Here is a 16,932-nt window from a genome sequence, read left to right on the forward strand (position 1 = left end):
GTGGCTGTAGTTTAGTGGTAAGAATTCCACGTTGTGGCCGTGGAGACCTGGGCTCGAATCCCAGCAGCCACATTTTTATTTTCTCGACTTGTTTTTGGCTGGGCTCAGACGACAGTTGTACAGCCCACATTCTATGGCCCATTCCCTTGATATTCTTGCAGATCTCACACTTTAAACAATCTCTCAACTTGTCAAACTAAGAGAAAACCTCAATTAGGTTGTACAATGAGTCCTGAAACAAGTTATTTCATCAATTAGGTCCCCATATTTCAAGAGAATTTTCAACTATATTCTCTATCAAATTCCTTTTTTTCCCATTAAATTCCTATTATTTCATTAAATATGCACATTATATAGAGAAAAAAATACCTACATTGATTAAAGGGTACAATTAATAAATGTCCGAAAAATTAGGTACCTGATTTATAAAATTATTTGTCTATGAACATTGCAAAGAATATTCTAGAATCAGCTTACACAACAACTCATATTAGCCCATGATATTGTAGCTTTTTAGAAGAAAAAAATTGCAATTTAGGATTTTTTTTATTTTATTTTATCTATTTAGTATTATTATTCTTTTCTAGTTTTTTATTTTTAGGGAATAGTTTTTTATTTTTCTATTCAGATTTTCTAGTATTTCATATATAAAGTGACGTGATAGTGTATTGTGTGTGTGATGAATAGTATTTCATATATAAAGTGAGCATTTTTAAAAATTTTAATTTTTTTTTTAAAGTTTTTTTATTATTTTGATATGTTGATGTGAAGAATAATTTTAAAAACATAAAAATATATATATTAATTTAATATATTAAAAAAAATACTTTAAAACACCGACGTTTAGACACCCCACACCCACCCCACCGACGTCCGCCACTTACGGAACTAAACTTCGGCTTATGATTTAGGAAGTTGTCGTGTTTTTCATCTTCCCTTCCTATGAAAGCAGCCTATACTTGACAGCAGTTGAGGCTATATATAGATAGCACTACCAACCCAAAGACAGGACTCTATTTTCCCACGAAATCACAAGAGAGATAGAAGAAAAACTATTGAATCGTTTACTATCCCATGTATTGCATCAAATATTAATAATAATAAAAAAAACCTTAGTCTATCTTGAATCTTGATCATATTAATAGTTATTTAAATTCAATATATTCGAGTTGATCTTGATGAATTGTCGGTGAATTGTCTAGGCTATAAGTTGAGTAGGTTAACTAAAATTAATAAAAAATAATATTTTTATAAAATCAAACCAAGTTTTAATTGATTTTATATATTTATAGGTTGACTCATCAAGTTAATCATATCAGCTCTAGATGGAATTTTTTTACACCGGAAAGGAGATATCCTGGATTACCATGTGGGGAACATGTCAGGTAGAACAGAGTTTAGTATCAATGACAAAATGCAATTTAATGATTCTAAAAATTTATAATTCGATTTGAAAACATGATACTTCCATAACTGCAAATCAACTATGTAATTATCCGGTCAAAAAAATTAGCCGGAACCGGACCCATGTTGGGAAGATGGCCCATAGGATACGCCACAAAAAGTTTGTAACAGTGATTTTGAACCCAATGAATCCAAGGCGTTAGATCGGAAGGAGGAGGGTATGCTATCGGCAAATTAAGGAAATCCAGCCAGCTCCAATAATCCTATGGCTGCTTTCCTCTTGGTGTCCAGCGACGTTTACTCGTCATGCACACACAAGATTGACTGAATTATTAGTTTCAATGGATTAAAAGCGAAGGCGAATATTATCAAACGCGTTAAAAGCATATCCTCCCCGTTCAACAAGACCATGCAAGCAGATGGAAGCCCTTTTAGCCATAAGCTATATGTTGGATTTAAGCTTGGGTTTGACCTAATACTTTGTTATTTTCCACCAACTGCCTTCATCTGTTTGTGGTGCTTCTTGAATATTTCAAGTATCATTTTCAAAACGTGCTACATATTTAACTTTGACGGGTTTGAGAGTTTAATTGAACAATTCAAAATAATATTTAGATAATAAAGAGATGAGAATTTTAAATTTCAGATGAATATTTTAGATTGTTGATGAAACACTCTTAGATCTTAGCGTAAAGTGTTGATTTTTTTAAATAAAAAACCATTGCTATAAATATATTTCTAAATTTAATAAAGAACGAACATCATCCTTCTTTATAAATGAAAATTATGCCTCGGATTCAAAACTTAAGACAAATACCACTTGAACTCAGTCTCTATTAGAAGCCTTGTTTCCAATTACTTTGATAGTATGAATATTTTGTTAAGATGAAATATTGTCACACTGAAGGAAAATTGTTTAGATGATACCTAGAAAATATTGATAATTGGGATATTTTGTCAAATGGAAATAAATTTAGCCGTTCCCCGTTAGGCAAAGGCACCAACCTTGTTCTTTCCGAGATGTAGTAGGAAAGACTTGAGGGAACCAAAGCCAAGCTAAACGAAAGCCCAAACTGACAAGCAAATATATATATATGCATATTTGTTTGTGCATGAAGAGAGGTGAAGTTTCCTAAAACCCAAAGCAAATTACGTAATAGCTGTTCTTTTGTGTCACAGAATTTGCTGTGTTGCCTTCACGTCTTTAACCACTGCCCCCTCACCTCCCCCTCCCGTTGTTCTAATAAGAGTATCCAACAAAAACCCTGTTAGACCAGATCTTTTTTTGTCACTTTCACTGTATAGATAAGATCTCCGGCTCCAATTCCACTGAATTGTGGAAAAGATTCTGCTTTTATTTATAGGCTTCTTATTTGAAGGCAAAATGGTTTCTGGGTTTTGAGAGTCTTGCAATTTGGCTGCGTGTAGAGGGAAAAAGAAAGGATTTTTGGGCTTTGCTTAGATTGTGATCATGTGATTCTTGGCTTGAGTTGGAGGAGAATTTGGTGGGGTTTGTTTATTCGAGGGATTGAGCAAGAATTGGAATTTGGAGGTGAAAGTTCAGGACTTTGTTGCTTTTTGAACTTGCTTTCTTTGGTTTAGAGGAATCTGTCGAAAGTGGGAGTTCTGTTTTTCTGTGATTAAATTATTAGCAAGAAAAGCTACAGACACAGAGAATAACATTGCAAGCAAGAAGGTGATCTCAAAAGATCAAAGATTGCGGCAAGTAAGTATCAATTCCACTCCTTTTCTTTATTCTTCGTATATATATTTACCATAGCTTGTTGAATCATCATCATTCATCGTGTGTGTGTGAGTTTTTTCAAAGTTGTTTACTTGATTAGATGTCTCGCTTTAATTGGTGAGTAAGTGAATTGGGTTTCTTTTTATGTGAATGTTGATGAGATTTTGTAAACCGTTAATTCTTCTCGCTCACAATTTGCAGGGAAATGGCAATTTTAGTGGAGCCTCCAAATGGAATTAGGCCAAGAGGGAAGCAATATTACTCAATGTGGGAAACTGTGTTTGAGGTTGATTCGAAGTATGTTCCGATTAAGCCTATAGGTAGAGGGGCCTATGGTGTTGTTTGCTCTTCGATTAATAGGGAAACAAACGAGAAAGTCGCCATCAAGAAAATCAATAATGTGCTTGAGAACAAGATTGATGCTTTGAGGACTCTTAGAGAGTTGAAGCTTCTTAGACATATCCGGCATGAGAATGTGATTGCTTTGAAGGATGTTATGATGCCTATTCATAGGACAAGTTTCAAGGATGTGTATTTGGTTTATGAGCTCATGGATACAGATTTGCATCAGATTATCAAGTCCTCGCAACCACTTTCCAATGATCATTGCAAGTACTTTATATTTCAGGTAAATTTTCTCTCACTCGAGCGGTAGTGGTATAAAAGATTGTTATTCTTTCTGCTTGTCTTGTGATGTCAATTTCATGCTAATTTGCATAATCTATCTGCAGAATGTGTTTTCACTAGGAACCACAGCTGCGTTTTTTTGCCTCTCTAATTATATGTTTTAAAGTCATGTTTTTCCAGGAGATGCTGGTTTATATTGTAATGATAACAGCATTAGATGGTTTACAAAGTGAAATTTAAATAAGCTTGATAGCTGTGCTTTAACATAGCATAACCAGTGACACTAATCTTGAATAATGATTAAATGTGAATCCATGCATAGCATTAGTTGTTTTTCAATCGATTTGTTTTCTTCTCAATATTGTTCTGCTAGCATCTAATCTTCATACAATATTTTAGTTGCTGCGCGGGCTGAATTATCTCCACTCTGCAAACATTCTTCATCGGGACTTGAAGCCTGGAAATCTCCTTGTCAATGCCAACTGCGATCTGAAGATATGTGATTTTGGGCTGGCACGAACTAGCAGAGGTGATGAACAGTTCATGACTGATTATGTTGTCACCCGCTGGTATCGTGCACCTGAGCTGCTACTCTGCTGTGACAACTATGGAACCTCCATTGATGTCTGGTCTGTCGGATGTATCTTTGCTGAGATTCTTGGCCGCAGACCTATCTTCCCTGGAACAGAGTGTCTTAACCAGCTGAAGCTAATTATCAGTGTCCTTGGGAGCCAGAATGATACTGAGCTTGAGTTCATTGATAACCCAAAAGCCAGAAGGTACATCAAAACACTTCCTTATGCAAGGAGAATCCATTTTTCACATCTATACCCTCATGCTGATCCTTTGGCCATAGACTTGTTGCTAAGGATGCTGGTGTTCGATCCTACTAAGAGAATTAGTGTGACAGAAGCACTTCTACATCCTTACATGTCAGGGCTGCACGATCCAAGACACGACCCACCAGCACGGGTCCCTATCAATCTTGACATAGATGAGAATCCTGGGGAACATATGATTAGGGAGATGATATGGGATGAGATGCTTCATTACCACCCAGAAGTTGTTTTCGCAAATAGATAGATATGTTAAGAAATATAGGGTTATTTTGTTTTATTTATTAAGGGTAGAATATTATTTTTATTTTCTTTTCAGTTTAGCCTATATATAATCTCTTTGTATTTAGGTTAAAACTATTCATTTAGATTATTGTGATCACATCATGCAATATCAATGAAACTCCGACCTCCTTATCTTTTAGTTTTGTATCTCTCTTCTTTTATTTTTGAGTGATTGTATAACTTCCATAAAATATTTGTTTAGTTTCTGCAATCTAGTATTCCGTTTCTTTTCTTTTGCACTCTGGTTCTTTGTTTGGTAATTATGGCTGTTGAAAGAAATGATTCGCTTCAGTTTGTGAGTATGAGGTTGGATGGAAAGAATTATTCATATTGAAGTTATGTGATAAGAAATTTTTTTAAGAATAAAAAGATGTGAGGATATGTTAGTGGAACTTTCATGATACCTAAGAATATTGATGAGGGTTATATTGCTTTAATAGATGCTTGAGAAGCAAACAATGCAAAGATCATTACTTAAATTAACGATTTTGTTGAGCATTCCATAGGTATGCAGTTGGCGAAGTATGAGACAACAAATGAGGTTTGAGGTCGTTTGTAAAAGTTATTCACACAATTAAATTTTGCAAAGCAGTATCAATTAGAGAATGATATATAAGCTATCTTACCAGAAAAATATGAGTATTTAGGAGTTTTATTATGTTATGACAGATATTTGGGATCAATTGGCTCTTATATAATTAACAAAATTAAAGGCATGTGGTGCCTATATTGCCCGTAGAGAGCAGCAATGATTGTTACAGTTTTTAACAACACTTTGTAGTGGTTTTAAAGAACTTAAAGGTTTAATTTTGCATTGTTCTTTACTGTCTTATGTTAACTCAGTTGTCAGTGAGTTATTGGCTGAGAAAATAGGTCTTTAATATTATTCTGAAAATGAAATTATTTCTATTTCTAATTCTTTTGTGCTAACAGTACCTTCTAAGCCATTATTTAATAATCAGAATAAGCCTTACACAAACATTGCCTTCGACGAGTGCAATTTTTTGAAGTAAAAAGGTCATTGGAAGGTTTAGTTTCTCAAGTTGTGACAATTGAATCAAGCTTAAAAGCTTGGCAGCTAGTCATAATCTAATATTCATAGACCACCTCAAGGCTACAAACCACCACACCACAATATTATAGTAGTAGTTTCATCATGTCCTTCACCAATCCTATTGCTCAAGTTAAGCAATTTAAGAAGTTTTTCTCCTTACAACCATAAGTTGTGCCCGTTTCTTCTTCCGTAAGTTAGTTGCCTCATAGTTTCTCATGTATGTTACATTCTGAATGGATCTTGGATTTTAGTGCTTCACATCATATATCTCTAGATTCTTTATCTTTTGCTTATGTGTCCTCTTTGCCTTCTATTCCTGTCATGACTGCTAATGACAATCTCATACCCTTAACAGGTGTTGATTTTATGTCACACCTCACTTATCTCTCTCTAATATTTATCTTATTCTGAAACTCACATTGAATCTTACTTCTATTGGTCAATTAAGTAATTTTAGTGATTATTTAGACAGTTTGAAATGAAGAATTTAAGCTCTCTATGATATTTCTTGGATATTGAGGTAGCCTATTGGTCAGATATTCTTAAGTGGGATAGACTTATTAATAATAAAACTGTAGATACTCTTATTGAGGTTAATGTAAAATATTCTTCTTCTAATGGTTTACCTTTGTCAAATCCTATTTTAAATATTGCATATGTTATTCATGTTGTTAGTCAGTTTATTGCTTCTCCTACTACCATTCATTATGCAACTATTCTTTGTATTTTGCGATATCTTTAAAGTATAGTCTTTCAGAGTCTTTTACTTTCATCCACCTCTTCTTTGAAGTTGTATGCATACTCTAATGTTGATCATGACAATGATCTCACATATCGCAAGTTTATTACTGGTTTCTATATCTTTTTAGGTGATTTTTTTATTTCTTAAAAAAGCAAGAAATAATCTATTGTTTCTCAATCTTCAACCAAAGCAGAATATCGTGCTATAGCATCTACTACCAAAGAGATTGTTTGGCTATGTTGGTACTTGCAGGTATAAAAGTTTTCATTTTCTCATCCTACTTCTATGTATTGTGACAACTAGAGTTCTATTCAGATTGCTCACAATTCGGTTTTTCATGAACGAACTAAACACATTGAGATTGATTGTCATCTTACTCGTCATCATTTCAAGCATGACACCATTACTTTGCCTTTTGTTTCTTCTTCTTTGTAGATTGCAAATTTATTTACCAAGTTGCATTCTATTTCTCGTTTTTGTTTTCTAGTTGGCAAACTCTTGATGCTTGTAGCTGCCGCATTGTGAGTTTAACACAAAATATTAAGAAATATAGGGTTATTTTGTTTTATTTATTAAGGGTAGAATGATATTATTATTTTTTTTAGTTTAGCCTATATATAATCTCTTTGTATTTAGGTTAAAACTATTCTTTTATATTATTGTGATCATATCATGTAGTATCTAGTCTCTTCATCTTTTATTTTTATATTTCTTTTTATTTCTTTGAATTGTTTAATAAGATAATGTTCCAAAATCTTTTTTTCTACCATGTCTATGATACCAGTTCTATATTTCTACTTGGAAGCACGGTGCTGAAAAAATGTGCTGTAATTTTTACCGTGATTTTGTTTCAACATTTTGTTTTAGTTTGAGTTTATTAGCAGGACTTGAGTTTCTTAGCCTGACTATGGCATCCTGCAAGATTGTAAATAGGTATGCCACCATTTATTGTGGTCTATAAAATATATCTGGCCTTGTAGCCATCTTCCCCTGAAGCATTGTGCCAAAGCTGATGCATCAATATTTAGAATCAATGATGAGGACCGTGAGGTTTCATATTTTTCACCTTTTGACTTGTAGTAATCCTTCATTTTTCTTTCACCTTCATCTTCTTCCCTGCCCCGAAACAGATCCCTTCAGTGCCTAATTTGATAGGCTGCAGGTGAGAATGAAAACCAGCCACTTGCAGCACTGGAAGCCACTCATCTAGCAGACAAACCATGTATATCGCACCGCATGTCTATGAAACAAGGGGATTGCTCAAGGGTTTGAAAATGCTAAAGTGATGGGACACCAGGGCAGAGAGATAACTGTTGAGGCACGCTATTAAACTCAGATTTAGATCTTGCAGTTTTGGGAAATGTGCTTCAGTCTCAGCAGAAGCAATCAATTCTGAAATGAAGAAATTCTGGTAATAAAAGGCAATCTGGTAGTGGTGATAGAGATATCTGCCTCCTTTTTAGACATTAGTCAGTTCTAGTGCTTAAGAAAACATCAAACGTAACGATTTGGTTCGCATTTTATATCAGAGTGGGTAGCATCATGATGGTTGAAAGGCTGAAATGAAGAAATTCTGGTAATAAAATTGCACTCTGGTTTTCTACCTTGCAACAAACTGTCTCGTGGTTTGGTATTCGGCAGTTTGAAGCTTGAACTTTGAAGTGACGTGCGGACCTAACATATGGAGAGTGTCTTGGGCATTTTTTGCTGGGGCCTTGTGCCAATAGTCTCGCTTAAGCTCGGCCTGGAAAAACTAGGCCTAGATAAAGCTACCCAGGCATGGCCCTTAATTAGAAATATTGGGTCCGCGCCTGAAAGCATCTCTTGGGTTTGGATGAATTTCTTTTTAATATAAAGAAATTGTCAAAGTGTTGATGACTGTTTTTTAATTAAAAAAATTAATCATGAACTATAAATATAATGCATATTGTACAGTATTTTACTAAAATATTGATATATTAGATGATATTTAAAAAATATATATTAAAAATTTAATATATTAGATCGTGTAGGTTAACATGTTAAATCTAATCCTAAAATCATAATAATTATCTAAAAAATAAATTATAATAAATTATAAAAATTAATTTCTAATCACAAATAAAATTGAAATACATATAACCCCTTTCACTGGCTAACTTCACTGAAAGGGTTGGCTACTGTCCCACAAATAGTGGTGGCATCCAGCTACATGTTAGGGTTAGCATAAAAATGCAAAAACAGTTAAGTTCAATGATTTTTTTATTTTTGTAAAATTATTTTTAATATTAGTACATCAAAACGATTTAAAATATATAAATTATATTTAATTTTAATAAAACAAAATTAAATTTTTTAAAAATATAATTTGCATCGTGTTCTCAAACACAACTCTTCAAAAAATTATCATCGACAACATGATCTGCTTCATGAGTATATGTATATCATGTTGTCCATATAACTTTTTATAGAAATGTGTGCCGTGTTTATATATGTATATATATATATAAAATTAAAACCTGGAAAAATAATTTGGTAATGTATACTTTTTAAAATATTTTTATTTAAAAATATATTAAAATAATATTTTTTTAATTTATTTTTAACATTAAAATATATAAAAAAAATTAAATCACAAAAGCAAAGGGAACATAAAAGGATACGTGTTTCATTCCAAGATAAATATGTTTTATATGAAAAATAATGTCAGAAATGGTGAGCCACAGGAAGCTTCCAGCCGTCCACTGACTTCCAAAGAACAGATTAGTGAACTTGAAATGGATTTTTAATTGTAAAGCAGACCAGGTGCAGGTAATCTTTATATTATTAAAAATTAATTTCTATAGTTCATGATTATAAAAAAAAAAAAAAAAAAGATGAATAGTTGAGCGATATGGCCAGATTTGAGTCCTTCTTGTAGGTCCTCGTCCATATTGTTTTTGTTTTTCCTTGGGGGGCTAATGTCCACAAACTGCAGCAAATCACACAACACAGTATTATTTTTTTCTCAGTTTTAACCATTCGAGTTTAGAATTTCATTTTAAATTGTGTTTTAAAAAAAAAAAATTTAAAAATATTTTTTATATATTTTTTAATTATTTTAATATGCTAGTATCAAAAATAATTTTTTAAAAATAATAAAAAAATATTATTTTGATATATTTTTAAATTTAAAAACAATTTAAAATATATTCAAACACCTCTTAATCACGTCCTATTATATTATATCTAAACTAATGTAATTATTAAACTTGATTTGCAGTTAAATTAGTGTAAAGTCAGGTCATGAAGGAGACAGGTAAATATGAGATGATCAAATTTATTTTAATAAGAAATTAAAAATATGTTGTTTAACATAAAGTTAAATTAAGTCTCCAAGTGAGTGAATTGGATTGTAACTTGACGAGTGTGATTGTTTTGCTGTGAAAAATAATGTTTTTGAATTTTTTTCATTTTAAATTAATTTTTTTATGAGTGTAGACTGTTTTAATATATTAATATTATAAATAAATTTTTTTAAATAAAAAATTTAATATATTTTTAAATAAAAAAAACTTTAAAAAATCACCACCTACCCGAATCTCCATCATTACTGCACTAACTATTACATTAACTCCTTTTCAGGCACGTACCGGAATTTATTGCATTCTCAACGCCCGTGACAGTCAAAAAAATCCTCAATCACTGCTCTGGAAGTCCTCGTGTCTGGAGCTCAAATGTATGGACCTGTTAATAAATAGATAAAAAAAAAAAAAAAAAAACTAGATCAGTTGGACAATTTGGGACCGTTTGGGAACGCGGCTGCGGCCGCGTTCCCAAGAAATTTGAAAATTTTTTGTTTTTTTTTTTATTAAAATTTAATATGGTTTGTACGTTTTGGATCGTTTTGATGTGCTGATGTTAAAAATAATTTTTAAAAAATGAAAAAACATCGTTGGCATGCATTTTGACACGAAAAGTTATTTGAAAAGCACCCGCAACCACACTGCCAAACACGCTCAAAGCTGTCAAGGTCTTATAAATTGCTTTTAAAAAAATATTTAAAATTAATTTTATTATAATTTAAAATTATTTTAATGTTAAAAATAATTTTTTAAAAAATAAATAAATATTATTTTAATATATTTAAAAACAAAAACATTTTAAAAAATACGGATAATAAAATCTCATACTGCCTTAACTACCTAAAATATGTGATATAGGGAATGCATCAAATTTCTTGCTGGCTATGGTGTCTCCTCATACTGGCTAGGTAAAGTTTTTTTTTTTTTTAAATAATAATAATTATGTTATTCGAGTTGACTCAGCTAAGCTTTTTAAGATGAGCCATATTCACCCACGTTCGGCTTCCAAGTCAAGTCACAATCCATGTTCATCCCATACATCATGCAGTGTTTGTCTTTTGTCTTACAAAAATCGAGGGAATTGAAAGAAAAAGAAGGAGAATTCGTAGAAAATATAGTCTTTTATTGTGAGTTTTTTTATATGAAATTCAATGTATTTTTAATATATTATATATGTATATATACATTTTCTAATATTAATGCATATATATAAAATATATATAAAACAAAAAAATATAATTATAGAGCTTGTTTGAGAATTTGGTTGCGGCTGCTTTTCAAAATACTTTTCGTGTCGAAATACATCAAAAATATATAAATATTTTTTTATATTTTTAGATTGTTTTGATGTGTTGCTGTTAAAATTAAATTTTTATAAATTAAAAATGTAATATTATTTTGATATGGAAGCAAACCTAAAATTAAATTGTTCTTCGATTGAAATTGAAAATCAAGTAATAATTTTATTTTAAAAAAAATAAGTTTTCAATGATAAGTTGATAACATGAAACCTTGACCAGAGAACAAATTTTATAGGCAGCCTATTTCTAGTTGTTTTGATATATTAAGAGATTTCATATGCCCACTCGGGTTGTGTTTGTACCGAAATTTTAATAAATTTTGAATATTTTTTGTTTTAAATTATTATTTTTATGTTTTTGGATCGTTTTAATGTGCTAATGTCAAAAATAAATTTTAAAAAATAAAAATAAATGATTTTAATACATTTTCAAGTGAAATATACTTTGAAAATCAATCTTAACCACTCTCCAAAAGATCCCGAAAAGGGATTGTTATGGAAGCAACCTAGGTATTAAAAATCTAGCTAGAAAAACTATAAGATCAATAAAGTTAATTGGATTGCACCTAGTGGTATGTACACATAGACAAGGAAAAAGGCTGCACCACTTGCCTTTCTAGTGGCTAATAAACAGCATGTGAAAATCATTTCTCCAACTTAACGCACAAAAATCAAATCAAATCAAAAGAAAAGCAAAACAATCAATTAAAAGATTGAAAAAATTGAGGGACCATCTTTGACTCCTCACTCCCTCCTCAGCCCACCAGCAGCAGTCCCTCACCTTCTTCCTTTCTTTTACTTTGCCCTTTAACTATAGGGAGGCCCCGGCCTCTACTTTATTAAAGTAATGATATTAAGTAGAAAAAAGTTAAATTCCCATCCTGGCTGCTTCAAAGAGTCAAAGACACCATCTCTGAGGAAACCTAGCCAAGCCCCACCCAATGCTCGCCCTAGCCTCCAGGATAAAAAGGAGCAAGAAATAAAGAGGCAATTTAATTATTTCACGCAAGTATAATTCAAAGTTGATGACTGGCTTGGCACTGTCCAGTGTCCAGCTGCCAAATAAGGAAAATTATCTAGGTAAATTCAAGCAATCTGCTTCCATACTCATGATTACGAGCATCTATTTGAAAGTATGATTTTTAAAGATATTTAAAAATATTTTTTATTTTTTAAAATGATTTTTAATATTAGTACATTAAAATAATTTAAGAATACTAAAAAAATTAATTTTAAAAAAAAAATTAAAAAAAAACTTTTAAAACACAAAAATAAACAGAGTCCGAGAGTTCTCTGGTTGTTTGATATTTAAATATAAAAAATTTGTTTTTTTAGTTATTTAAAAATGGAGCATTCATGAATCTATAAAATATACATATAATTTAACTATCAATATATGAAGCTTTAGTGCTTCCAAGGCGGTCAAAGATAGTTAAAAGTCGTCGCGGTAATTATCCGAATCTGGATTCCAAATCCTTCATTTAATCATGAATGAGAAAATTTGTAAAGTGATTGGATTAAAAAGTTCGAAACCTGGAGTTTTCTAATTATTTCACCGTTTAATTAACAACGACCTAACTCTTAAGGAATTAATAGCTAAACACGAGCATAAAAATCTATATTATATTCATTTATAATTAATGTTTTACAAAATTCTATAATATAAAAATCTATAATATAAAAATCCATTAACAGATTTGAAGCTTTCTTAAGCTAGTAATTATATAGGATGAGGCAGTATTCACTAATGTATTTTGATGCTTCAAAATCTGTAGGGATCGACTTCTAACCCTTTTACGTACATCTTAGGTGATGAAAAGAACAGTAATGCCTGGAAGATGAAGCACAAGCAACTTGATTTAGCAGAGGATTCCCTCATTATTCTACTAAATCTTTGAAGGAAAGGAAAAGATCCTTAAGCCAATTACCTAGCATAAGCATGGTGGGCGAAGAATATGCTTAGAATATGTTTGGTTTTTTTGTTAGCTTTCACTAATTATATTAGTGGTGAATTAAGCACATCAACATGTTTGGTATTTATTAAAGAGAATTGATTTTTATGTCGTGGGATCGATTAAAAAATTGAGTTTAAAACTCAAGTTTTGGATAGGAATTTTTTAATGTTTTTTTAATTAAGTTATGTAAATATTATATATTGATCCCTTTTTTATTATTTGTAAAAAAATTCAAAGCATTTTATTCAAACATTTTATATATGTATTTTACTATGCATAAATTTCAACCACAGTTTTTACTAAACATATATTTAAGTTCAACTAACTATAACTAAAACTATTTTTTAAAAATTTATTTTTTTAAAATCATAATCATAAAAAGTTACTTTAAAAACAGAGACACCCTTAATAAAACAAACATTGGAGGACCATTGTATTTGCGTTGCAAAGCCTTGGTGGAAAAATCAGCATCGAGCGAGGACGACATGAAATGGAAAATCTAGCTAGCATTATCGTGTATAGCCATGGTAGAGATTCAAATGCAACAGTCCAGACAACTTGCATCAAGTAGGAGTCGTTTTCTTGAGAGAGTCATGAGGTGGGGTGGGGGCGGTTTGCTTGTTAATTAGAGCTGGGAAGTCCAGTATCATTTTAATTAAAATTGTTTTAGTAATTGTAACATGTGTACAAGTTCCTGGTTTTGTGAAAGTGAGTTCTTGTCTTTGTTCTGAAATTACTAGTTCAAGGCGTTGTTTTTTTCTTTGTGATTGGTGTATTTTTAAAATATGTTTGACTTGAAAGAATATATATATATATATATATATATATATATATATATATATATATATATATATCTTTTAATGATTTTTTTATGGTTTTAATATGCTAGTATTAAAAATATAAAAAATAATCTAAAAAAAATTATTTTAATATATTTTGTAGACAAAAATAATTTTAAAAAATAACATTATACTACATTATCAAACATATTAATCATTTCTCTATAAGATTTGAACACAAAAAAAGAGTTGTTACATAAGAAGATTACAGTAACTCCTTGTTTTTAGTACGACTATAGCTTGTTTATTTTTGTGTTTCAAAAATACTTTTAAAAAAAAATAAATTTTTTTTTGCTTTCAATTAATTTTTTTGGTGTTTTCAGATTATTGTGATGTGTTGATGTCAAAAATATTTTTTAAAAAATAAAAAATTATTATTTTAATGCATTTCTAAACGAAAAGTACTTTGAAAAACAACCACTACCACAATCTCAAACACTCCCACATATCGATGTTGATTCTTATATGGTCAGAGTGTATGATTTTTTTTAACCCCTTGTTTTTTTAATTTATTTTTACTTAAATCATTTTTATAATTTCATATTTTTTTCTAATTTCTTTTCTTTAATAATAATAAAAAAAAAAAGTTGATAATATGAAAAGATTAAAGAGAAAAGAGAGATTTGTTTTTTAAAAAAAATCTATTAAATTAAACAAAAACAACATTGGTCAAAAGAATACTTAATTTTTTTATACTACAAAGAGTAATTAATTTGTTTTAACAAAATTAAAAAAAACTTATAATTATATCAACTTTTTCTTTAATTCCATTCTTTTTAACCCTTTTCAATAAACTTCATCTGGTCAATTTGAAATTGAAAGTGTGTTTTGTGTGAAAAGGCATTAAATTAATATCTTATTTTAGTATTTTTATTTATTTATTTTGATATGTTAATGTTAAAAATAAAAAAAATAATGTATTTTTAAATAAAAATATTGTTAACCATCAATCTTTTTTTTTTTGTTGACCTTTAGGCTAACTTTCCTCCCCTGTATATATACAACCCTTTGATCTCCTTTTCTTCTCATGCACAGTTCTATTTGTTTCTTTTTATATATATTGAAAGGTAAGTGAGGATCAAGTTTTCCTCTTTCGTTCCATTGTTTATTGTATTCTTTGTTTTTTTAGCTAGCACTCGATGCATGGGTTCTTAGGTTTCAGAGTGTGTGTGTGTTTGTATATATACATATATTTCTCATATTTATTAATCTGCAGGAAGTATAGAAGTTTATCAAGTGTTTATTTATATTTTTTAAAGATATTATATGCTTTAATATTTGTCTTATTTTCTCTTCGATAGGATTTGTAACAAAGAGAAACGATCTTTTGCTATTAATGAGATTTTTTTATAGCAGGATGATTTCTCGAATGCTTCTATATTTCAAAAGGCATTTTTTAATGTTAAACCTTGAGAAATAATTTATAATTTTTTTTTATTTTAAATAAAAAAGGAACTTTCTAAGGTTATATATATATATATATATATATATATATATATATATATATATATATATATATATATATATATATATAGAAAAGGTAAAAAGTTATTTAGCCTGATGGGTGGTTCAGGCATCTATTTAAAAGCTCATTAAGTACCAACTTCTAACTATATTTATAAAAATCTGACTTGAGACAATAGTGGAGTTACATATTAAAATGATAAATTTTATTTAAAAAAAATAATTAAATTAATGATGTTTTGATTTAAAATTTTTAAATAAATTAATAAGTTTTGTTCGAGTTTTATCTAGATTAATCAAGTAATATATCAAATTAGGTTTTTATCATATCAAACTGAGTTTTTTTCTTTTTTTCTTTTAAATCTACACCAGTTTAGATTTTGAATCAGTTGGATTGTAGATCAGCCTGCAAACCCCCGATTTGGGTGTTAAAGCTGCTGCTGCTGCTGCTGCTGGTCTCCCAGTTTCTGCCAGATTTTTCATTACTTTTTGTCTGGTTCTTTTTAAAGAACGAACATGTTTCCGAATCGAACCAGCCACTTGGGTTCGGGTCCAGTCACCATGATTGCATCTCAAATTTGATGCAAGTTCATGCAAGTTGAAAAAACAAAGTCCGTGAGCTAGGTATCTAGCTAGTGTCCCCCACAGCTGGTAGGAAGCCACTCCAAAGTTTTCTTCTTTAAGGCCACCACCAGCACTCATGAATCTGGCACCATGCATGTGCCATTTGTACGGCTACAAGATTGCACATTATACAGTATAGTACCTAGCAGATCACTGCTCTTTTTCCAAGAAAATAATGAAATGCTGTCAGGTTAGCCATGGCACTTACATTTATGGTCCATTAAAAAATATCACTAACAAATTAATCAAAACTAAAACCAAAACAAAATCAACCATTATAAAGAATGAAACTAACATGATTAAGATGTAAAGCCATGAGGATTGATCTAGCTCTTTTCTTTAAAAATTTTAAACATAATATTGTTTTTTTAAAAAAAACTAATGGTTTTTTTATTAATTTTAATCAGATTAACCAAGTTATAGGTTAACTTTTAATTTTTTATTTGATTATACTAAATCAACTCCATTTTTCATAAATAATGTGATGAGCATCACTGAGAATAATCGTAGTAGCAAGCTTTAAAATAATTATGAAAACTTACATTCTCCTTTGTGTGATTTAATTTTGGCTTTGAACTGATAAAACTTGCCACACAGTAATTATCATTTACTCCACATGAACATGCAAGACCAAGAGCTTTATGATATTTGCACTTTTTTCCTTTTTCAATCTTTTTTTTTCCTCCAATATTTTAATTGAAATAATTTCTTCCGATGTGCAATTCAGTCTATAAA

General features: G+C 30.3%; 1 protein-coding gene and 1 non-coding gene across 3 annotated transcripts; both read left to right on the forward strand.

The window, feature by feature from the left end:
- Positions 1-72, forward strand: TRNAH-GUG (transfer RNA histidin (anticodon GUG)). Its single transcript has one exon. It is a non-coding gene; the product is annotated as a tRNA-His (tRNA).
- Positions 73-2,289: 2,217 nt separating this feature from the next.
- On the forward strand, positions 2,290-5,035 carry LOC133672807 (mitogen-activated protein kinase 7). Of its 2 annotated transcripts, none has more exons than XM_062093340.1 (3): positions 2,290-3,130; positions 3,350-3,776; positions 4,175-5,035. In XM_062093340.1, exons 2-3 carry the CDS (start codon positions 3,354-3,356, stop codon positions 4,856-4,858), a joined length of 1,107 nt encoding a protein of 368 aa, XP_061949324.1. In that variant the 5' UTR covers positions 2,290-3,130; positions 3,350-3,353; the 3' UTR covers positions 4,859-5,035. The 2 variants fall into 2 exon arrangements, with proteins under 2 accessions (XP_061949324.1, XP_061949323.1); XM_062093339.1 differs by lacking the exon at positions 2,290-3,130 and adding an exon at positions 3,185-3,265.
- The last annotated feature ends 11,897 nt before the right edge of the window (positions 5,036-16,932 follow it).

The sequence above is a fragment of the Populus nigra genome, chromosome 14 (genome assembly GCF_951802175.1).
Source record: "Populus nigra chromosome 14, ddPopNigr1.1, whole genome shotgun sequence".
Classification (NCBI taxonomy): domain Eukaryota; kingdom Viridiplantae; phylum Streptophyta; class Magnoliopsida; order Malpighiales; family Salicaceae; genus Populus; species Populus nigra.

What these genes read in the sequence shown, in the direction of transcription:
- LOC133672807 (XM_062093339.1), top strand. An exon ending in GCAAGTACTTTATATTTCAG is followed by an intron (nt 3,777 to 4,174) that starts GTAAATTTTCTC and finishes ACAATATTTTAG; the next exon opens with TTGCTGCGCGGGCTGAATTA.